The 23,621-nt window shown below is 33.5% G+C and overlaps 3 protein-coding genes across 6 annotated transcripts in view; 1 reads left to right on the forward strand and 2 right to left on the reverse strand.

Annotated features, from left to right (window-relative positions):
- LOC111395835 overlaps nt 1-4,197 on the reverse strand; it is a 6,381-nt gene extending 2,184 nt beyond the window's left edge. Inside the window, exons 1-2 of one of the 3 annotated variants that reach the window (XM_023022018.1) lie at nt 4,142-4,197; nt 3,671-3,916 (exon numbers count right to left, since the gene is read on the reverse strand). In XM_023022018.1, coding sequence (XP_022877786.1) covers nt 3,671-3,889 — 219 coding nt within the window. In that variant the 5' untranslated portion in view covers nt 3,890-3,916; nt 4,142-4,197. Of the gene's footprint in view, nt 1-3,670; nt 4,054-4,141 lie in introns of all 3 variants that reach the window. The other 2 variants (XM_023022017.1, XM_023022016.1) reach the window with 2 other exon arrangements.
- A 9,446-nt stretch (nt 4,198-13,643) lies between these two features.
- LOC111395156 (protein DMP2-like) lies at nt 13,644-14,240 on the forward strand. The gene has a single exon (XM_023021163.1). It carries the CDS (start codon nt 13,644-13,646, stop codon nt 14,238-14,240), a length of 597 nt encoding a protein of 198 aa, XP_022876931.1.
- Nucleotides 14,241-14,285: 45 nt separating this feature from the next.
- LOC111395837 (nuclear transcription factor Y subunit B-1-like) lies at nt 14,286-23,012 on the reverse strand. Of its 2 annotated transcripts, none has more exons than XM_023022019.1 (7): nt 22,851-23,012; nt 22,419-22,643; nt 18,239-18,368; nt 17,944-17,949; nt 17,732-17,851; nt 17,561-17,619; nt 14,286-14,558 (listed from the first exon to the last, which is right to left on the reverse strand). In XM_023022019.1, exons 2-6 carry the CDS (start codon nt 22,640-22,642, stop codon nt 17,566-17,568), a joined length of 534 nt encoding a protein of 177 aa, XP_022877787.1. In that variant the 5' UTR covers nt 22,643; nt 22,851-23,012; the 3' UTR covers nt 14,286-14,558; nt 17,561-17,565. The 2 variants fall into 2 exon arrangements, with proteins under 2 accessions (XP_022877787.1, XP_022877788.1); XM_023022020.1 differs by having other exon boundaries at nt 14,302-14,558; nt 17,768-17,851.
- Between the last annotated feature and the right edge of the window lie 609 nt (nt 23,013-23,621).

Genomic DNA, 23,621 nt, shown 5'->3' on the forward strand with positions numbered 1-23,621 from the left:
CCCCCAAAAAAAAAAAAAAAAAATTAAAACAATGTATCCCGGTCGATAAAGTGGTATCTTTTTGAAGTCTGTATCAGTTCAGGTTTTACATTATATAAAATCCTTTCCTTAGCTCCTAAGCAAGGAAGACACAGGAGAGAAGCCCAATAAAACACAAAACCATTGAAAGGGTTTGCAATGACTACACGAGAAACACAAAAACAAGTAGAAATACTCTCAAACCGAACTGATCGAACCGAACCCGAACCTGAACTAAACCGAGCGGTTCTTCTTAAATTAAATACCCGAACGGATTTGATTCGGTTTTCGGTTCTAGATCAAGAATCGAAGAATCGAATCTCTCTAATTTTTTTAATTAATTTATTTTAAATGAGCCAAATTATTTTATTTTTCTAAATAAATTTGCTAACTAGTTAATTCAGCTCAAAGCCAAAAATATGATTTTCCTATTTTTAATTTTCAGTTCAAAGCCAACTTAATCAAATTGATCTAAGTTTTATCTAAATCTGTTACTCTACCGTAGGTCATTTCTACCGTTATAGAGAAATCGAATTGAAACTCAACAACGCCTCTCTTAATTATTGTGAACTCGCTATCTTCCTCTTCTTGTAATTTTAACAATCAAATTTACGAAGAATTCAACAAAGAGAGATGCAAAAGACACGTAAGATTGGACTATATTATTTTCTAAGAGCTAAGATTGAACATTTCATTAGTTAAATTAATGTAACTTTGTAAATATTAAAAAATTTAATTATAATACGAAACCTGGGAACCGAATAAAATGAAACCTAACCAAACCAAATGGAACGGAACCCAAACGGTTCCATAATTAAATTTAGACCTAACGATTCCACTTACTAAATACTTGAAAATTTCAGATCCTGTTAACCGAATCGAACCATATCCAGACCTATGTAGAACATAAGAATGAGTTTGATTTGTTATTTTAGGTCATTTTCAGTTTTCAGTTTTTGAAACCACTCAAAACATGTTTGGCATATTATTTTCAAAAATGTGGTTTTGAAAACAAGGAAATCTTATAACACAACTTAAAACGACGTTTTGACATTTTTGAGTTTGAAAACACTCAAAAAACTCAAACCAAGGAAAATGAGTTCAAAAATTTTCCAAATTAAAATAATTAATAAAAGCGCACAAAACTTACCCAAATACAAATACTCCTCTCCCTCTCCCTCTCCCTCTCCCTCTTCCTCTCCCTCTCTCTTCCCATACTCCTCAAAAATGTCATAAAACTATTTCTAAATTTTTTAAACCAAACAAGTTTTCTAATTTTTTGTTTTGAGAAATTGTTTTTTAAAATGACAAACCAAACACTTTTTCTGTAACCTTGAAATAATCTCTCAAAAAAAAAAAAAAAAAAAAAAAAAAAAAAAAAACCAAACCCCACGCTAAGTATCTCCTTTTAGAAAAGGTAACATTTTCTTCACAGTTCACAATGAAAAACCAAAAGGTAGAATTAGAGGCTATGGATTTGAAAAGAACAGGACTAGTGAAGAAAAAGATGAGATAGGAGCTGCAACCAATTAAATTGTCGCAAGTTATCATTGTGGATGTAAGAATTATAAGAAAATTTCAGCCCTCATTCGACAGTTCCACAGGGGAATTTTACTTGATATTTTATTTTTCTTTTGAACTTGTGATGTGTGAGGGTGGGGCTACAGAAGCCCCAATCAGTTGCAAATATAATTTCTCTCTGCCACAGTAATCTAGAAACATTAAACATGAAGTAAACAAAAAAAAAAAAAAAAAAAAAAACCCAATCGCACGCTAAGTATCTCCTTTTAGAAAAGGTAACATTTTCTTCACAGTTCACAATGAAAAACCAAAAGGTAGAATTAGAGGCTATGGATTTGAAAAGAACAGGACTAGTGAAGAAAAAGATGAGATAGGAGCTGCAACCAATTAAATTGTCGCAAGTTATCATTGTGGATGTAAGAATTATAAGAAAATTTCAGCCCTCATTCGACAGTTCCACAGGGGAATTTTACTTGATATTTTATTTTTCTTTTGAACTTGTGATGTGTGAGGGTGGGGCTACAGAAGCCCCAATCAGTTGCAAATATAATTTCTCTCTGCCACAGTAATCTAGAAACATTAAACATGAAGTAAACATCCCCGAGAAGCAGGTTACGCATCAAAATGTGTGGTTTAATCCAAAAATATTTCCTGTCTCTAACACATATGGAGAGAGAAATATAATATCAAATAGATGAAGAAACACCCAGTTAGTTGAAGATAAAAGCAAGAAAGAATACAGTAAGCAGTCACAGACTCACAATTGTGCATCAAAAGTTGTATACCATATTCTAAAACTACGGACCAAATGTATGGGTACAAAAAATTAAGCAAGATTTTATTCTATACTATTGTACTCTAAGCTTCGAAGCTTGTAGGGGTAGATAGGTTTTATAGGAACTCAACGATCCTATTTGGTCAAATACCTTACATTGATTTACCATTTATATTTTATGAATCTTTATTTTTATCCGAAAGAAAAGGGATGATTACATCCATTTTTTGCTTCAAATTCACTCTACTGACTCAAGCTATACTGTTTATAATCCAGTCAGAACAAGGTACAAGCCTTGCAGCATAACATACACCACTAATCCATCATACAATAAGCTTGAAATTCTAACCTAGCTCCACCAAAACTACTTTAATTAATCTTATTTCTTAACATTTAAGCTCATCTCCAGCCCATGGCACCAAATTGTTGCAACTTCCACACCATCTTGCCAAGTCATCTCCAACCCATTACACCAAATGAATATTGTTTCCTTGCTTTTCAATTCTCAATTAATTTATTTTAAAAAATATCTAATCACAAATTATATTACTTCTAAAATTACTAAGAACATATTTGAGCCCCATTTTGATTGAAAGGTGCATTTTGGATTAGTAAATTTATGGAGAATTTGTGGTTAAAAAATAAGGTAAAGTTTTGGATTTGCGTGTAATAATATTTTATTGTAGAATCTGTGATTAAAAAGAGGAAAGAGAAAAATGCATTTTAGAATTGGTGGGGATTAAACAAGGGCTAAATTAAAAATTACATTTAATTAACTAAAATGTTGCATTCATTAATAAATAAATAAATACACTTTATACTACAAGTTTAAAAATACATTTAACACGCAGAATATAAATTACATATAATTAAAAACTTTCACAAAAGAAACATAAATCACAATTAGTTTCGTCAATTAATTATCAAATTTGTAACTTTTGAATTTTAATGAATTCAATAGTTATTATTTATTATTTGATTACAATTTATTATAAATGTTAATAAAAATAATAACCAAAGTAACAAAAAATATATATAAATTAAATTAAATTAAATTATTAAATATTAAAAGGATATAATAGGAGTTAAAATTTGTTGTGGTATTAAATGGAGGGCAAAAGGAGAATATGAAAAACTGTAAATTCACACCAACTAAACAGCCAATTTGGTGTGTTGATACATTGTTGGGTTGGAGTGAGTGTTTTGCTCCAATTCGGCGCTAGGGATGGAGATGCCCTAAGTAAAACCCAGATCTCTATAATCATCTACCAATTTTCTACATGTATAGAAATGGTAGAATCAAAATGTCAAAGGCAAATCAATAACCCGAAAAATTGCATAGCAGTAAAATAATACCTTGTGGTGATGAACACTGTTGAGATAGACTGTGTAATCATGGGCAAGTTTCAATTTTTGTGGGTTCTCAGAATTGATATTATTTCTGAATTCTTGCTTGATGAAATCAGTGAAATGGGAATTATGCTCTTGTTTTCCAACGTGCTTCCTCACTGCTTTCAGAAGGTCCCTGTACACCATCTTCCCTGTTCTATTTAGGCCTTGAAACGATGAACCCATTTCTCCCTATCCTCTTCCTTTTATTTTCTGATTTTCCCAACAAAATGAGTAGAAGTTATTCTTATTGTTGGTGCGTCAATTGGGCTTTACACAGAAATCTCGGTGGTTCGTTTCCGATGAATCCCACGACAGTAAAAGCTATCAAGATTTTCTCATTTCAAATTCTTCCATAGTCAGAATAAAACGTATTTCAATAACAAAATTACGATACAAAATCTGAAAGAGGGAAAAAGGAAAGGTAAAATTACTGACCTGGGTACCGTCAGATTATTTGCGATTGACGAGTTGGGGTCGGTAGGGAATAGTGGTGCGGCTGGTAGAAACTGGTTTAAATAATTAAACAAAAAGTAGAAAATGAAAAAGTGTGAAAAAGTGGAAAATGAAAATGTGTAATTATATGTCAATTTCGATCAAATATTCGGATATGATCCAATGGTCAAATTACAAAAGTAAATAAATCAACTTATTCTATTCGTCAAGTAGATCGTCATGATATATTTGGAATCTCGAAATCAATTCCGGATGAATGAGACATTGCAGGCTAAAATTGGAAGAAATAAAGTGTTGCAACTTTTCGAAAGGATGTAAGTTTTGGTCAAGTATTGTAACTTTTCGAAAGGATGCATATTTTGGCCCACACTATTTCATTTGCACCATTTCTATATCTATAAATAGGATCCTATGGACATGATTTTGGGTACACCAATTGTATTGAGTATTCATTTTCTTCTTGCAACTTTCTACTTTCTAATTACATAGCATTTTCATGCATTTCCTTTGTGGAGGGAAAATTCTCTCAAAAGTTCGTAGGTTTCTTGTGGTTCGAAGTGCTGCTGCCAAAAATAGTGAATTCATTGTATCTTGGGAGAAAAGTGTCATTCACCGTGAGCTCCGTAGCGGGGCAATTTATCTTAAGGAAAGAAATAACGTCTCTTCTTAAATTATTCTCTATTTCTACTCCTTCTTAATCTTTGTTTTGCGTAATTGTTATACCGAAACTCTATCTAAATTTCCATTCATATAAATTGTGTTTTGATCACCCTCTTGCGGGTTAAAACTTGTCAAAAAAATATATCAAAAATCAACCCTTACATAACATTTTTTATAAGTCGTCTCTAGCAAATTTAAGACAAATTTTTGAGTCTTTGTGATTGGTTGTGAACAACAATTATTTTGTTTGAATAGTGCTTTGTGTACTATTCCTCTATTGATATTATCATCATTTTTTTGAACTTCTGTTTGTGTAACAGAAATGACTACCATCAGGATTTCGTTAAGTCAAAATTGTTGCAATAATGTGGTACCACCCGTGGCCATACCGTTGCATAATACTACCATCCCACATGGGGAAAAGTCGGAAAAATTTGCAGGAGTAGACTTCAAGAGGTGGCAACAAAAGATGTTTTATCTCACCACTCTTAATTTGACTAAATTTCTAAAGCAAACTATACCTGGTGTACAAGAAGGGAAAAATAATCGTAAATCGATTATTGTTTTGGATGCATGGAAACACTCGAACTTCCTATGCAAGAACTATATCCTAAACGGATTGGATAATACACTATATGGGGTGTTCAAAAGAATCAGCAAAGGAACTATTTGATTCTTTGGAGACAAAGTTCAAGATCGAGGATGCCTAACAAAGAAGTTCATTGTTGGCAAATTTTTGGACTTCAAGATGGTGGATTCCAAAACCGTGATTAGTCAAGTGCAAGAGATTTAAGTCTTGTTGCACGACATCCATGCAAAGAAAATGGAATTGAGTGAATCATTTCAAGTGGTTGCCATTATTGAGAAAACCCTCCTATGTGGAGAGATTTCAAAAATTACCTCAAGCACAAACGTAAGAAAATGAATTTGGAAGAATTGATTGTGCGCTTGAGGATTGAAGAGGACAATCTGAGAATTGAACGAAGGTCAATTGATCAAGATGGTGCAAATTTTGTTAAAATGGAACCAAAGGCAACAGGTAAGAAACGAAAGGCTCCTAATTATGCACCGTGAAGAGACAATTCCAAAAAGGCTAAGAAGTTCAAAAGGAATTGTTACAACTATAGCAAGGCTGGACATCGTTCAAGTGAATGTCGAAAACCAAAGAAAAATGCTCAAACCCACATGATTGCAAATAACACTCTATCCGATGATTGCAAAAAATGAGTTTATCTGCAGTAGTGTCCGAATGCAATATTATTGGAAATACTAAAGAATGATAGATTGACACCAGCACTACCCGCCATGTGTGTGCAAACAAGACAATGTTCTCCAACTATCAAGAATTGAATGGGAGACAATTATACATAGGAAATTTTGCAGGTTCCAAAGTTGAAGGAAAAGGCAAAGTCACTTTTAAGATGACATCTAGGAAAGAACCCATCCTCAACAATGTCCTACATATGCTGGATATATGAAAGAATTTAGTGTCCGGGTCTCTACTTAGTAAGAATGGTTTTAAACTTGTATTTGTATCCGATAAATTTGTATTGTCTAAGAATGAAATGTATGTAGGGAAATGATACATGCGTGATGAAATGTTCAAGTTGAACATTCTTACAATTGCACCGAAGCAAGTCGTTATGAATAAAACTATAAATTCTGTTTACTTGCTTGAGCCTTTATGTTTGTGATATAGTCGATTAGGACGTGAATTACAAGTCATTGCGCAAACTAATGAATCAAAGTTTAATTCAGGCGCATAAAATTAATCATAATCATAAATGTGAAATATGAGATGAAGCAAAATTGGTTAAAATATCATTTCATTCAATAAAAAGAAACACAACCCTTATTGAATTGATCTATAACGATATATGCGATCTAAAATTTGTACAAACTCGAGATAGTAAAAAATATTTTATGACATTTATTGATGATTGTACAAAGTTTTGCTATGTCTTTCTTTTGAGAAGTAAAGACGAAATCTTAGATGCATTCAAAACCTATAAAGCTGAAGTTGAAACACAACTTGAAAAACAAATAAAGAATATTCGTAGTGATAGAGGAGGTGAATATGAGGCACCGTTTGAAGACTTTTGTTCTGAACATGGAATTGTTCATCAAACATCAACACCTTACTCTCCTCAATCAAATGGTGTTGCAAAATGCAAAAACCAAACACTTAAAGAAATGATGAATATCATGTTAATAAGTTCGGGTTTACCACAGAACATGTGGGGAGCTATTTTAACGACAAATAGTCTTTTTAATAAAATACCTCTTAAGAAAATGGAAGAGATACCATATGAACTATGGAAAGGCCATCCTCCATCCTACCAATACTTGAAAGTGTGAGGGTATTTGGTTAAGGTTGAGGTACCTAAGCCTAAACAAGTGAAAATCGGTCCTAAAACGATAGATTGCATATTTATTGAATACGCCAATAATAGTAGTGCATATCGAATTCTTGTACACAAATCCAAAATACAAGATGTACACGAAGGGACCATAATTGAATTAAGGAATACGACATTCTTTGAAAATATTTTTCCTTGCAAAGATAAGGATAATATGAGTTCTAACAAGAGAACATATGAAACTACCAATGGAATTTCAAATGACGAAGAACCAAGGCGTAGTAAAAGGACTAGAACTTCCAAGATATTTGGCACAGATTTTCTAACCTATAACGTAGAGGAAGATCCAAAGACTTTCGATGAAGCAATGTCTACACCGGAAGCACCGCATTGAAAAGAAGCTATCAGTAATGAGATAGATTCTATAATACAAAACCATACATGTGAGTTGATTGATTTACCTCCTGGTAATAAGCCTTTAGAATGCATATGGATATTCAAAAAGAAATTGAAACCTGATGGATTCATTGATAAATATAAGGCTAAATTGGTTGCTAAAGGATATAGACAAAAAGAAGGACTTGAATTCTTTGTTACCTACTCACCCGTGACTAGAATCACGTCGATAAGGTTGTTAATTGCAATTGCGGCAATACACAATCTTGAGATTCATCAAATGGATGTAAAAACAGTATTCTTAAACAGTGAGTTAGAAGAGGAGATTTACATGGAGCAACATGAAGGGTTCGTTTCTCCTAACCAAAAACACAAAGTGTGTAAACTTGTTAAGTCCTTGTATGTATTAAAACAGACTCCTAAACAATGGCACCAAAAATTTGACAAAACAATGTTGTCAAATAGATTCAAGATCAACGAATGTGACAAATATTATATATATATATATATAAACATACACCAAATACCTATGTAATTGTATGTCTATATGTGGACGACATGTTAATAATGAGCAATAGTCACGAAATGTTGCTTAACACCAAAAAAATGCTAACAAAGCATTTCAACATGAAAGATATGGTGTGACAGATGCAATCCTAGGAATTAAAATCTCTAGAACGCAGGATGGAATTGTACTTTCACAATCTCACTACATAGAAAAAGTACTTAAAAAGTTTGACGTGTTTGAGGAAAGTCATGCGAGAACTCCTCTTGATCCGAGTATGCACTTAGTCAAGAATACGGAAGAAAACATATCACAACTAAGGTATTCACAAATAATTGGCAGTCTTATATATATTACAAACTGTACTCGACCAGATATTGCTTTTGCGGTGAATAAATTTAGTAGATTTACAAGTAATTCAAACCGTGATCATTGGAAGGCTTAGACGAGGATTCTAAGGTATTTGAAGTATACCTTAACCTATGGATTACACTTCACAAAATATCATGTGGTATTATAAGGATATTGTGATGCAAATTGGATATCCGATATGAAGGATTCCAAGTCCACTAGTGGTTATATATTCACCATTGGCGGAGCTGCTTTATCATGGAAATCAACAAAGCAAACGTGCATAGCTCGATCAATGATGGAATCTAAGTTTATTGCTTTGGACAAAGTTGGAGAAGAAGCAGAATGACTTCGAAATTTCTTAGAAGATGTTCTATGTTGGCCGAAGCTAGTACCTGCGATAAGTATACATTGTAATAGTCAATCAGCAATTGGAAGGACTCGAAGCAACATATATAATGGTAAGTCTAGACATATTTGTCGTAGACACAACACCATTAAGCATCTGATCTCAAATGGCATTATCTCCATAGATTATGTGAAATCAAAAGAGAATATTGCGGATCTACTTACGAAAAGTTTGCCTAGAGATCAAATGCGTTGTCTTTCGAGAGGAATGAGATTAAAGCCTACTACGTAAGAGTTTTTGCAATGGTAATCCTACCTTGTTGGCTAGAGATCCCAAGATCTTGGTTCAAAGGGACAACTAAGTTGTGAAAATTCCATGAAGCACTTAGGTAATTAGAATTCCTAACTCATTCTTATGATACTAAAGTGCTTTCTGCAGAGAGGATAAAGGCTAAGATTATCTTTTGATGATTCCTATATCTTGATTAAGTCAAGTGAAGAAGGACAGACTACTCTTAATAGGAGGTCACCTATGTAAGTGTGAAGTGGGGCCGCTTCGATAAGAATTGTTTAAGGTTTGAATTCTCTAAACACTTATGAAACCAAGAAGGGTTCAGGACCAAAATATCTGTGTGGGTACTGTTGTCTTGACTTACACCAAAGGCTGAGTGGTTCAAGACCTATAGTTTACCAATTAGTCGAGTAAGTCCGATAGTATTTCACTAAGGGAGGTTCAAGGCCAGAAGCCACCATCCGTAATGCAGTATTTTTTTGCATCCTCTCTACATTGCATCATATTATCACATTTACATATGCGTACCCGAATTTTCATTCATGTGGGGAATTGTAGGAATTGGTTCAAATAATTAACCAAAAACTGGAAAATGAAAAGGTGTGACTACGTATCAACTTCGACTAAATATTCAGACTTGATCTGATAGTCAAATTACAAAAATAAATAGACCAACTTATTCTACTCATCGAGTAGATCGTCGTGGTATATTTGAAATCTCGATACCAATTCCGGATGAATGAGAAATTGCGAACCAAATTTGAAAGAAATGAAGTGTTGCAACTTTTCGAAAGAATGCAAGTTTTGGCCAGGTGTTGCAACTTTTTGAAAAGATACATATTTTGGCCCACACTACTTCATTTGCACCCTTTCTACATCTATAAATAGGACCATATGGATATGGTTTTGGGTATACCAATTGCATTGAGCATTCATTCTCCTCTTGCAATTCTCTCCTTTCTAATTTCATAGTATTTTCATGCATTTCCTTTGTAGAGAGGAAATTCTATCAAATGTTCGTCGACTTCTTGTGATTTGAAGTGTTGCTACCACAAGTTGTGAATCCATTATATCTTGAAAGACAAGTGTCATTCACCGTGAGCACTGTAGCGGGGCAATTTGTCTTAAAGAAAAAGATAACGTCTCGCCTTGGATTATTTTCTATTTCTACTCCTTAATCCTTGTTTGGCATAATCGTTATACTGAAACTCTGTCCAAATTTTCATTCATATAAATTGTGCGCTCTTGCGAGTTAAATCTGGTCAAACAAATATATCAAAAATCAACCCCTACATAGCCCTTTTTATAAGTCGTCTCCAACATGGCTAGCCGAAGGTGGAGGTGCTTGTTGAGGCCACTAGATTGAAGATTGTGGAAACGAGTTCGAATGGCCATCATTCCACGGGTTATTTTTTAAAAGAGGCAAATCAAAAAAAATCAATTTTTAACTTAAGCCAAAAAAATTTGCCATTCATCGTAATGGCCTTTTTTAATTGAAAGACATGAATACCCTTAAATAATTTATACAATTACAAAGAGATAATTTTGTTTAAAAAGACAAGAATACCCTTAAGTTACAAAGTAGAAATCAAACACTTCATACTTAAAATTTTAAAACGAAGCCACTTTCTTTATTTGTTTACTTCAACACAAATATAAGTTGTTTAATTTCAACCTTGAAACCTTTTAAATTTATCAAACGCTCATCAAAAACAAATTATTTCTATCCATCACTTCGAAAATGGATAAATATATTTACATACTTTTATTTTCATTTTTGTTGAATTAATAAATTATTTTAATTGTTAAATCTTATTTTTACATACATAAATAAATTTTTACAAGTTTAAACAGATCTATAATTTTTTTTAAAGAAAAAGGAAAAATTCATCTGCATAATTAACAACCAGTCGAAAACAACCAACCCGATTCCTGGGAAGGTTGAAACAGCGGCCCAATGTATGAGCCGACTATTTCCAGCCGATCAAATTCGGCTGGCTGGAAACAGATGACTGGGCTGATTGCTGGTCCGAGTGGCTTTTCTTCTCCTCTTTTATCATCTCATTATACTTTTTTAACAAATTATATTTTCCAATGTAAATACGAAAACAGCCGCAATCCCTTTGTTGCTTTCATGAATTTGAAATGAACGAAAATGATCGATGGATGTGAAAATGGACGAGTGAAAGACTTGATGCTACTGTAATTGTGATAAGATCAAGTACATCGTATGCGGAAATATTCCACAATTTACATAACAAACTCAACGTTGATCCCTCTCTGTAAGACTTGGAATTGGGATTTCTAGTGTAAATACAAAAGTAATAAATAGAAAGGACCAACTCTGCAAAAAAAGATTAAAATAGGGTTGTAAATACCAAATTTAAAACGATAGGGACGATTTACATAATGAATGCAAGCGGTATGGATGTTTTGTGCTAATTCCCCCCTTTTTTTGTCCTCTCCATCATATCATGTATCTATATATGGGCAATAATAACCCAACTCCCAATAGAAGGCATGTAGTGAGAAATGTGTAAAATATGGTCGTTAAATGGGATAAAAGTTGAGGAAATCGCATTTGAAACAAAATATTAGACCTAGTCTTGCCAATCAACCATATCACCCAACAATCAATACATTTCCAAACAATTTGAATTTCAATTTAAATTGCTCCTCTCTCTCTCTCTCTCTCTCTCTCTCTCTCTCTCTCTCTCTCTCACGTGGTTCCTTATCTCTCTCTTCTTCTTCTTCTTCTTTTCTTTTTTTTCTTTTTTAAACTCATTTAAAATATAATTTAAGACTATATCTTTCAACTTTGATAACTTAGGTTTCCACTAATTCAAATTAACTTTTTTTTTAGCCTAATATGCATATTTAATTACGATCTATCCAATATTCATATACTTATTATTGCTCGATCAATATCTAAATATATTACCCAATTAAAATTTACTTCATATGTACTTTAATCCCTAAACTTTCAAAACATTAAAATATAGCATACCAAAAAAATTAAATTCTATTCTACAAAAATTTCGAGATATTACATATGCCAAATGTTAACTCAATGCAAAAAATCGTAAAGAATTCGCTCATCTAGCACAACAAATTGCTGTTTTAGCATATTCGACTTCAAATGCTTCTAAAGCCTCCAAATCAAGTTTAAGATCAGAGACTGAAGTGATGCCGAAGACAATGGAGATAATTGTTATAAGATAATAAATATAGATAATTTTGTTGATGACCAATAACTCAAAAATTTCAAAAGCAATGGAATAAGAAATAATTGTCCTTCAAACTTTGCAACAAGTAACAGATATAATTATTATCCTTCAAAATCAGATATAACAGTCCTTCAAAAGCATATATAATCGTCATTTATCATTCAAAAGCAAATGGCTGACAAACCTTTTGAAAAAGAAGATGGCCGACAGTCCTATCAAGATTCCTTCAAACACACACAAAAAAAAAAATAATAATAATAATAAAATAAAATAAAATAATCCAAGACATGTATAAGAAGAGAAACTTTTCAAAAAGAGAGGTAGAGTGTAATTTCAAAAATAATAATAATAATAATAATAATTCTCTCTGTATTGCATCATCTATATTTTAAATTTTGCTTAATCTTCCATTACAATCTTTTTCAATAGTTGTCTTGTAGCTTTACAGTGTTCCAACTTCCAGAAAATGTTTTTTAACATACAAAGGGTATAGTGGTTGGATTATAAATGACGTATTAAACTATAATGGTTGATGATAATTGATAATTGATAATTGAGTTAATTTCACCGATCGCAACTACATTTTCTGTAGAATTTCAAATTAGTCGTTAAATTATTTTCTCGCCCTTTTGGCCATTAACCGAGCGTGCTCTATATATATATATATATATATACATTTTTTTTTTTTTTAAATGATGCCCTCACCTCCCCATTCAAACCCTTTTCCCCACTCAAAAACTTGCATTTTACATAGCCAAACCTTTTATTTTTCTTTATTTAAGGAAACTTATAGTTCCACAGTCGTTCATTCAATTATTAAAAGTAACATTTGAATTTTCTTAGAAAAAAATATTTAGAAATTCCATGCAAAAGGCTAGAATTTTACCTAAGCCGTCATTTTGAATATGAGTCATCGCTAAGGTAAAATGACAAAGGTTTTTAGTACAACGATTTGTAGTTGACAGAAGAATCGGCATCGTTTAGTTCACCTTAGCCCTTAACAGATTCCACAACAAATCAGACATTAGTACTAATAAATGAGCAATCAATCCTGACTTTGCGAATAATTCAACGACAGTTAAGGTTGGAATACTTTGAAATTTTGTACAAACTGCAGTGACGATTGGTGGAATTAACTCTCGATAATAAGTGCAAGGAAAAACATAACATTCTACTTTCTTGACAATCTTCTCAAAGATCAAAATGTATTACGTGGAAGAAATCTCTCTCAACCTCCCTCCATAACTTAATGCAAAACCCATTCAGATGGGCAAAGTCACTGGCAAACCCGGCAATAGTTATAAAAATCCTACAACAATTTGGTATATCAAAAAACCTAGCAAAAATGTCCACTTCTAGCAGCACTGCATCTTCAAACCAAAGTAGAGTCACAAAAACCTACACCGCTGCCGGCAACTTTGTCCGGCTGCTCCCCACCGGAACCGTCTTCATTTATCAGTTCCTCAACCCCTTGTTAACCAACAACGGCAAGTGTCACATTGTTAACAAGTACTTATCTTCCATACTCATATCCCTTTGTGGGCTTTCGTGTATTTTAACTACGTTCACCGACAGTTATACCGACAGCCAAGGGAAAACACACTATGGTATTGTAACAAGAAAGGGCATGTGGGTTCCTACTGATAATGCAGGCTCACAAGATCTGTCATCTTATAGGCTTCAATTAGGCGACTTTATTCATGCTTTGTTTGCAATTTTTGTTTTTGCTGTTGTGGTTTTATTAGACCCCAATTCAATGGACTGCTTTTTTCCTGCATCATTTAGGTCTACACAGAAGACTTTGCTTACAGTATTGCCTGTAGCAATTGGGGCAGTTTCTGGTTCTGTTTTTGTGGCTTTCCCTTGCGACCGACATGGATTAGGGTATCCTAACAAAAGCCCGGCTTCAAGTTCTACCCCGGCTTCTTCAGCACAATCCTAGAAATATAAACCGTTTTCTTACTTTCCTATGCATACATGGCATCTGTTATCGCACATTAACCCATTGTACTATATATATTATAGAATACAATGTTGGTTTTACGAATAAATTCTACTTAAAAAGACCAACCAAATGGCCACTAAATCATATAAATAGTAGCCACTATCACAGATGCATAAATAGAAATATTAGAATTTACAAATGACAAAAAATCCAAACATACTTGTTCTCTAGAAGTGTACATATGAAGGCAGGCATTTTGAAACATATCTGAAGCTGGAGAGTCGCACTTTGCTTTATCAGTGAAATTATCATAATCTGCTCCATGGTTCAAAGAAAACCGCGATTAGAATATGATTAATCAAATCAACCACCAAAATAATTTGACCAAAAAAGCAACACATCAATAGGAAGAATTGTTATCAATGTTTATTCTTCATATTTTTCTTCTTTCCGTCTTGGAAAAATTCCTGTTGATTTCATGATTTTATTAGATGGGTAACCTTAAAGAGAGCAAACCTACGAGGAAGCATTGTTTACAAAGGAAAAAGGAAGCAAAAATGGCTTAAAATTCAGCCATTGCCAAGCCAAGCTATCCTAGTTAAGTGTAGGATAGCTTTTGAAAATTATTTTTTGCTCACTATAAACACCGTATCTATATTCGTTGACTTCCATGGGAACTGCCATCAAACTCAGCATATTCTTCAGTGGAATTATACTGAGGAAGTCTATTCTCAACAACTTCATGTAATCCAATGCCACACAGTAAAATAAAGTGGCATGTGCCTAGCTTGACAGTTTCTGCCAAATAAAAAATTGGGCCTAATTTTTGAAAGAGTGGGGACATGAATGCCTCAGTATAGATACGGACTCCAAGTGCTAAATGTCTCAAAGGTTGAAGACCCCATTGTAACTTGCTCGTAAAATAATTAATCTCGGCAGATCCACTTGTGTCCAAAAATGAGTAAAAATGCTACAAATCAAATGCAAACTTGGAGATTCTAGGAGTGATTTCTTAAAAATAATTGTCATCCTATCTTTACCTTCTTTAATAGACTCTGCATCAAGCATTCAGACTCAATAGAGTTGCTATATAAATTGTTAGATATTAATTCGTTAATCCCAAAAAACAAACTCTCCTTGAGTCCCAGATTTTGAACAACCATAACTGCTACGAGCACGTTCATTCCAGAGGGCAATAACATGTTCTAGTTCTTGCTTGTTTGTCTTCCCTTGACCCTTTGATCTTATAATATCCCAGAGCGCCACCACGATCACAATTTTTTTTCTTTTAGTTGCTTATAGGACCAAGAATAGCCTCCACTAATCCATTATTTATCCAACTAAAATCATCATTAGGAACACATTATTCCCCAATTGAAAAATTGAATAGAAACCAAGTCATAAAACCCTCTATAGTTCACGTCCAGTAACACAAGATGAAAAAACTGGAGCTTTGGGCTAGAATAACACGAAGGTGCCAAGAAGGTTTAAACATGTATCAGCATTTCCTTCCTCAAAACAAATGCAAGAGAATCTTCTTCAGTTCTCATCCTTTATCAACATGTGCAGGTTGATAACAAAATTATTCAACTGTTCAATCACTTGACTCTTGTCAAAAGACATATAATCAGCAAAAGAAACTAAAAAGAGGATTTCAACATGGAGATTAGGAGGAACAATTTCCCAAGAATCCCTGGTGGCTACATTCAGAATGCATGAAATCAATGAGCAAAATACTACATATGATATGCCAGCTTGGAGAGGAAAAGAAAGTAACTCAGATCAGGATTACTTCATTTTTTTTCTAGAAAAAGAAAAGATGTTGACGGCTTGTGATACAAAAAGCACCAGCTCAGGTAAATTCTCTTCTGCACAGATTATCTAAATTCAGGATGGCCTCACATGCTGCTGTATAAGCCAAGCCAAGAGAGCTGGCACTAACATAGCAGCCATAACTCAATAAAACAAAGAAACGCAGTCCACCAACAACCTTCCTTTCATGAGAACATGTCATTAGTATTTACATATACTGGAAGCATAACTATTAAGACTGAATCCATAAATAGCATTCACAGCATGTCTTTGGAATCAATGAAATAAAAGAGCAACCGGCCTCTCTTAAAGGTCACACGGAAGTGTTGCATGCTATAATATCATGTCATATAGTCCTAAGTACTATAGAATAGGTATAAAATAATTCTTCTTAAGAGTATATCTATTTATAAGAATCGGTACTCGTTTTGGTTCTTCCATTCAATTTTAACTTTACGGTAGGAAAGATGGGAATCCAGGAGTGATTCCTCGTAAATATATTCTTCTTTCCATTCTTCACGCTATTCTCTGCAGTATCAAGCCTTTAGACTCAACCAATTTATTACTTGCCAATCTAAAATTGTTCAAAAATCAACTCCTAAACCCATAGTATTTCATGTCCAATATCACTATGAAAAAGGTGAAGCCTCAGACTAGGACACAGGTCCTAAGAAGGATTTAAACAAGTACCAGCATTTCCTTTTATAAAACTAATGTAAGAACCCATAAACCTTCTTCAAGTCTTATCCTTTACCAACACTAGTGCAGTGTGAAAGCATAATTTATATGACTTACAATCAATCATACACTATGAATAAAGAGATGCAATCATGACGGATAATAATAATAATAATAATAATAATAATAATAATAATAATAATAATAATAATAATAATAATAAATAAATAAATAAATAAATAAATAAAATAATAAAATAAAAAATAAAAATTGATATGCAATCATGACTTAAATAACGTGTCTGGCAGGGTAAATAACCCAGACGACACTTTCAACATAGAGAATTGATAAACCGTTTCCTGAGAATCCCAATTGGCTACATTGAATGGACGATGTGAAAGGCTCAAAACTTGGCATAATAAAGAAAACCTCTAATCATCCCAAAAAGACCTCTCGAATGACAAACAAGACATATAGTTATTTTGTATGCCCATGTTTGAGCCCCATTCTTTTTACAAGAATGAATTTTTGACTAATGTGTTGATGGAAAATGTGTGTTTAAAAAATAAAAAAATAAAAAGTTTTGAATTTGCATTTAATATTATTTTATTGAAAAATGTGCAGTCAAAATACTGTTTAAAAATGTATTATTTTCAAAGAATGGGGCTCAAACAGGGGCTATATAAATCATAATGTTAAAAAACTGAAACAGTAGGCATTCACCAGCGTGCCCATGCAGGTGCGTGAGCACAGAGATATATATATATATATATATATATATATATATATAGAGAGAGAGAGAGAGAGAGAGAGAGAGAGAGACATACTTGATTCAATTTGGGAATGTATAGCTTAGCCCTGGTGTGAAAGAGCCTTGATGAACAAACTGCGAAATTAAAATAAACAATGAATATTGATTTCTGATTGATGTTGATACTTCATCAAAGATATCATATGCTCTAAATATATAACGCCAACAAAGAAAATTCAAAACTTACCTGTGTATCAGATCCAAGCTGAGTTCCATAAGTTACCTGTGTATCAGAACTAAGCTGAGTCCCAACCATATCCTTCTTCCCAGATCCATCACCACCCCGGGCAGATCCCTTGGCGTCACCCTGAAAATTCATGACAGCTATCACCACATGGATAACTAAACGAAGTTAAAAGGAGCAGTAGATGATGTGAAGTAAAATGCTGATATACATACCTCCAACTGTAACATCATAGCCATTCCACGAAATGATCAAACAAAAAACAAAAAAGAGTGTTAATAGTCAGGTTGAAGCCAATCACTCGTTTAAAACTTCAAAGTTGAATAAATGCGAATTTCTGAATAGCAACCAAAGAGAGGTCAAATGAACTAGTGAAACACAGAACAAACAAGTTGATTCCTTTTCCTTTTTTTTCCTTAACTTTACCAGGCCTAACAGCGAACAAATGCGGTAACAGTAATGGCTCAAATTTCAGGAGGAAAAAAAAGGACATGAGAGATTTGCAACTACCTCTCTGTACCTAGCCAAATAGGCCTTGAGTGGAGCAATGTAATCTTCAAAACCTAAAGTTGCCATTGCCCAGAGCAAATCATCCCCATTAACAGTTTTCCTTTTCTCTTTTTGACACTTGTCGCTTGCTCTACACAACATAACAAATTGCTGTCATCAAATTCAAAAAACATTAAATTTCAAATATCACATCAGTTTAATCAACTTAGCACAACAGTCATAATAAATAATTATATAGATACATTCGAACGTACATAAATATACAGTTATAAATATAGAATGATACATATATTGGGGGGGTGTGTGTTTGCATGCACATAAAATGCTTAATAATGCATTGAACTATTCAGGGAATCACACAGTATCTAGTCGCTCCACTTGCCAGCATCAATTTATGTCCCCATGACAAAGTCATCTGTTCAGTAAAAGCATCTCAACAAAATCTAAATATAACCAAAGAGAAGCAAACATTTTCCCCAACCCACCAAAAAAAAAAAAAAAAATTTACAAACCCATGTAACTTCTTGGGAGACTAATCTTCAAATTTTATCCAGTAAACCCAAGATCTCTAAATAGTTGTAAAGTTTTGTAAATTGTATCTCAGTTTCAACATGAGTTTCTTCATTGACTAATTTTTATAGTGAAAACAGCATCAACATTTTTCCATGAGTTTCAAGAAGACGGCTTACAGTTCTAACCTCCAAATCATCCTCAACAAAATCAACCCAGGAATTGACCAGTGGTGAGGTCTTTTGATGCCACAGTCATCAATTTTAATTCCACTTGTTCTAAATTCCCTAGTAAAGCAGTGGATATCCCCCCATAAAAAGTTCCCTCCTCCGTCACTCTCTTGATGTTTGAAAAACTTTCTATCCATTCATGAAGAATATCATTGGCCAAAATATCACTTTCACATCTAGATGATAAATTTTCCAAATCAATGTTAGCAATAAAACATTGAGGAAGAGATGAAAATTAATTTTAGTGTAGATACAACAATTGAATGCTCAAGCAGTTAAAACTGCATTAATCAACAAACTTCAATTTAATAGAAACATAACATATGAGGAAATATTTACACGTAATTTACTCGAGCAAAGCCCAAAATTCCAACAATCTCCCACTCGAGCTGCACAAGTCACATTGTCACAAAATTAAATTACCAGGTGCAACAGAATGAGTGATTACTCATATTTAAACTGCAACCCCATTATTTTTTTATTCAATAACTTTCACCTATTTATGGAGAATGCAAATTTTAAACTACATAATTAAACGAGCAAGCAACCGGCTAAGAATCAAGGAATGGACATAATTAATTGTTTACCATTTACATTGAATTCCCGCCAATAAGCTATAAATGCATCTTCAAAGTAAAGGACAAAGCTTGAAAAATGAAGTAATCTTTCTTCGAAGTGAAAAGATGAAGTCAAAAAAATAAAAAATAAAAAAGGGACGTCCATACTATACAGTTGACTCCAAAAAGTGATAAACCAAATACAGTAATTTAATGGATAAAGTGATCGTGCTGATATGACAGTTCTCACCACGATCATATGCTGGTTGTTCTCGACATCCATTATCTCACACTAGAGATCTCATCAAATGGGTAAATACTTCGAGGGTAGTTTATGGAGAATATACAGTTAAAATTCTCAAATTTGTAGATTAAGTGTCAAGCTATTTTCACACCTGATCTATGCCACCTCAGAATGTTATTTGGGTTCCAATTGTTTGCTCGACTTCATAAAATTCCATATTCAAAAAATATCCAATAAAATAAGGTCACATAATGCAGAGATCAATACTAATCAATAAATACTACTACAGTAACTATAGACACATAGATTAGATGATTCACCCATTGTTAGGGATATGGACGCAAATGTCCAAAAGGTTCTGGTCTTAATCTTAGTCCCATTCCCCTCTATATTAAAAAGTAGGGTTCTTATACATGTGAAGAAGATTGAGTTGGATAACTTTGGTCTCTAATCCCACACTTATTTCCTCTCTTTCTGCACTTCTTTTCCTTTCCAAATCCCATCCTTTCTGTCTCCTTTATGCAACCAACACTTACACAAAATTAAAATCACGAAGTAGACTGCCCATTATCAAGCACACTATCACATCTTTTGATATCAGATTTAAAATTGAAGAAGCTGAAATCAGAAGTATAAAGATGGACACAAGACACGGAGATGTTAACATGTAACTTTTTCACGAAAGCTGAACACAAACACATAGCGAAACGTCTATCAAAATTATAATTTTATTTCAATAAATTTTTAACTTTTCCATAATACCATACTCTTTTTAGGTTACATTTTGAATTTTGGCTGAAATATTCTAAATAGATGTGATTGTTTTACTTTGTATCAAAAATATTCATGTTACTATTAAAGATAACATATAGCAGATATAAACAAATTAAACACCTCGCTCCTACAATGGTTTTCACATGTTGTTTAATAATTAATATTTTTCCAAAATATTCTAAAATTCATAAAAAGCTTGCCGCGTTCTTGACGACTCGATGTGTTGAGGGCATGTACATTTTGTTCATCAAAAAGAAAATAACTAAATATTCATAGGACATGCCATGTGGCATGTCAAACACTTCATTGGTAGTGTGTGGAGGAAGCGTTCACAAAGCGAAAATTTATAAAAAATAGGAATCCTGAGGTGATGTGCTGAAGAAATGTCCACAAGCGTACGAGGAGTATTGGCGTCGACATGGACCCACCACCCTAGGAGGAGTACCGTGCTTCACAAGGTATTGTTTTTGTTTTATTGCAAAAGTTTTTAATGAACTAGTTTTTCTAATATGATTTTCCAACAGGAAGTATCAAGGCCTTATATTCAAGATCATTAAATACATGGTTAAAAGTGAAGTGTAAATTTAAGACTTGAAATTGTGGAGATGAATGTCCACCATAAAGCTGACTTCCGTGCCAAGAGACAGAGTGCACACAACATAAAATGAAGTAAAGAACTTCTAGAATGGATTACCCCACCCCACCCCACCCCCGTGCGCCACATGCCAAGAATTTTCCAACACTTCCACACACCCTCTTACAAACACCCCTTTCACCTTCTAGCCATGCAAACAAGAAGAAAAATATTTGACCAAGCCTGAATGTAGATTTTAACTATAGAAAGTATCAAAATATTTCCTTTAAAATTCTTAAAGAGTATTGGAAAAGGAGTTGTTAGTACTTGAAACTAGAAACCTACAAGTTATGTTGAAGGCAGAGATGGAGAGGATTGATCCTCATTATAAGCAATGTGTAGGTCGACAATCGTGTTTTGCAGTCTTTCTTCTAATCATAATTTTATAAGAAAATCAAAAATAAAACTGTTTTATGCCAAACTCACAAGTACTAATGGCACCTAATAAAACTTCAAGGAATTAAATTATAAATATACGTATGCAAATCTAAGTGTTCATTTAAGTACGTACAAACTATGTAGAGATGCAAATGTAATTATTACCTGCTTCATAGATCATATTACACTAGAAAATCTCGCAACTAAGTCTCTAAAGATTATGCCTCCCATAATCAGTAGCACGATGAAAAAGAAAAGAATTAATACATACATTCCCTTATTTTCTTTTGGTATAAAAATACAGCTACAATTAAATTAGCTACGACGTTGACCAACAAATAAACAAAGACCTTCCATCCTCAACATTATCAATATTCTATATGCTAATAAGTTCCCCAAATACAGAGACAGAAATTTCAAACGCAAAACTGATGCAATAATATCATGTAGGTTAGCCATCAATGCCAGATATAACAGCAGAAAATACCAATATGCTTCTTAAAATGCATACACAATGCATATACAACACCTGCATGTTTCTAATTCGACATACGCATATAGTTGTGTTTGTTTAACGCAAATAAAAATAATATATGTAAGGCCACTATATCATGGCCTTGTATCACAACATTAAAACTAGCAGCTAGCCCAGTGACAAGAATACCCAAGAAAAAGGCATGTATGCCTAATGAAAAGCGAAAAACTCGTGTCTTTACAGAGCTATCCAATCACAACACAAGTGAAGAGCTAGACTTGAGAGATTTTCTAGGTATGGAGGTCCATGTAAGACTAATAAAAATAAGCACACAAATGAACACGTGAATTTGTACTATAGCGAGGAAAAAATGCGTACTCGCTGGTAACAAAGCTGATGAACTCAGAGACGCATTCCTGGACAGTGTCCTTGGCGTCCTTGGCGATCTTCCCGTTAGTGGGCAACGCCTTCTTCATGATGCGGCCTATGTTTGCGATCGGGAGGAAACGATCCTGCTCCCGAACGCTCGAACGTGGGCTCCGATCCCCGCCACCACCGCCGCCACTCTCGTGACTCCCACTGCCACCGGGACTATCCGCCATCCTTTCACAAAAAACAAAACCCTAGCTCAACAACTACTAAATTCCAGTAAAAATCGCCAACAGAAAGTGATCAACAATGGATTTAAACAAAACCAAAAAATTTACACTGTTACACTGAAAAGTTGGATTTCATCATATACCAATATATAGATGAATAAATGAATAAATAAATAAAAATATGTTTATAAAGGGGGTTGGTTAAGGGTACCTGTGTTATTCGGGTGGATTTGTATTTGGCGCGCTAGGAGAGGGAGAACTGAGCGAGGATTGGCTGCTGAATTTGAAGAATCTGAGAGTGGAGAGGGGGAGGATCTGACGACGGAGAAACGACACAGAAGACTTTTAACTTCTGGGTTTCCTGCCTTACAACTTGATATATTATTGGGGTGGGGATTTCCATTTTTACCCAATAAGATTTTTTGTAGTGTAACGTGGTGCATGTACGACTTGAGATTCATTGTAGAAAATTGACCGTTCGATTTGTTATTAATCAATAATTTATTAACACGTCATTTTACACTTGTTTTTAACCACAAATAATAGTACAAAGAAGTTGGACATATTAATTTAAAGTAATATGTCAATAAATAATTATGTGGACAGTAAATTGAATGTTCAATTTTAGACAACAGATCTCAACTGTATTTATATGGATAAAACTGATTTCCTAAATACTCACTCAAATGACATGACACACTATACTAGGTGGTGTGAACCATTATCTTATAACACCTAGTATAGTATATCACGTCACCTGGTGTGCTTAAGACATAAGCTAAACACCGATACCTAAAAGAACAATTCTGTGTACATGAATGAATGATTTGGTGTGTGTTTGAGCAACATTATTTTTAAAGAATATATAATTTGAAATAATAGATTGATGGAGAATGTGTGATTACAAAATAAACAAAAGTTTTGAATTTGAATGTAATCTTATTTTATTGAAAAATATGTGGTTGAAATGATTGCAAGTCAC

Source organism: Olea europaea, chromosome 6 (genome assembly GCF_002742605.1).
Source record: "Olea europaea var. sylvestris chromosome 6, O_europaea_v1, whole genome shotgun sequence".
Lineage (NCBI taxonomy): Eukaryota > Viridiplantae > Streptophyta > Magnoliopsida > Lamiales > Oleaceae > Olea > Olea europaea.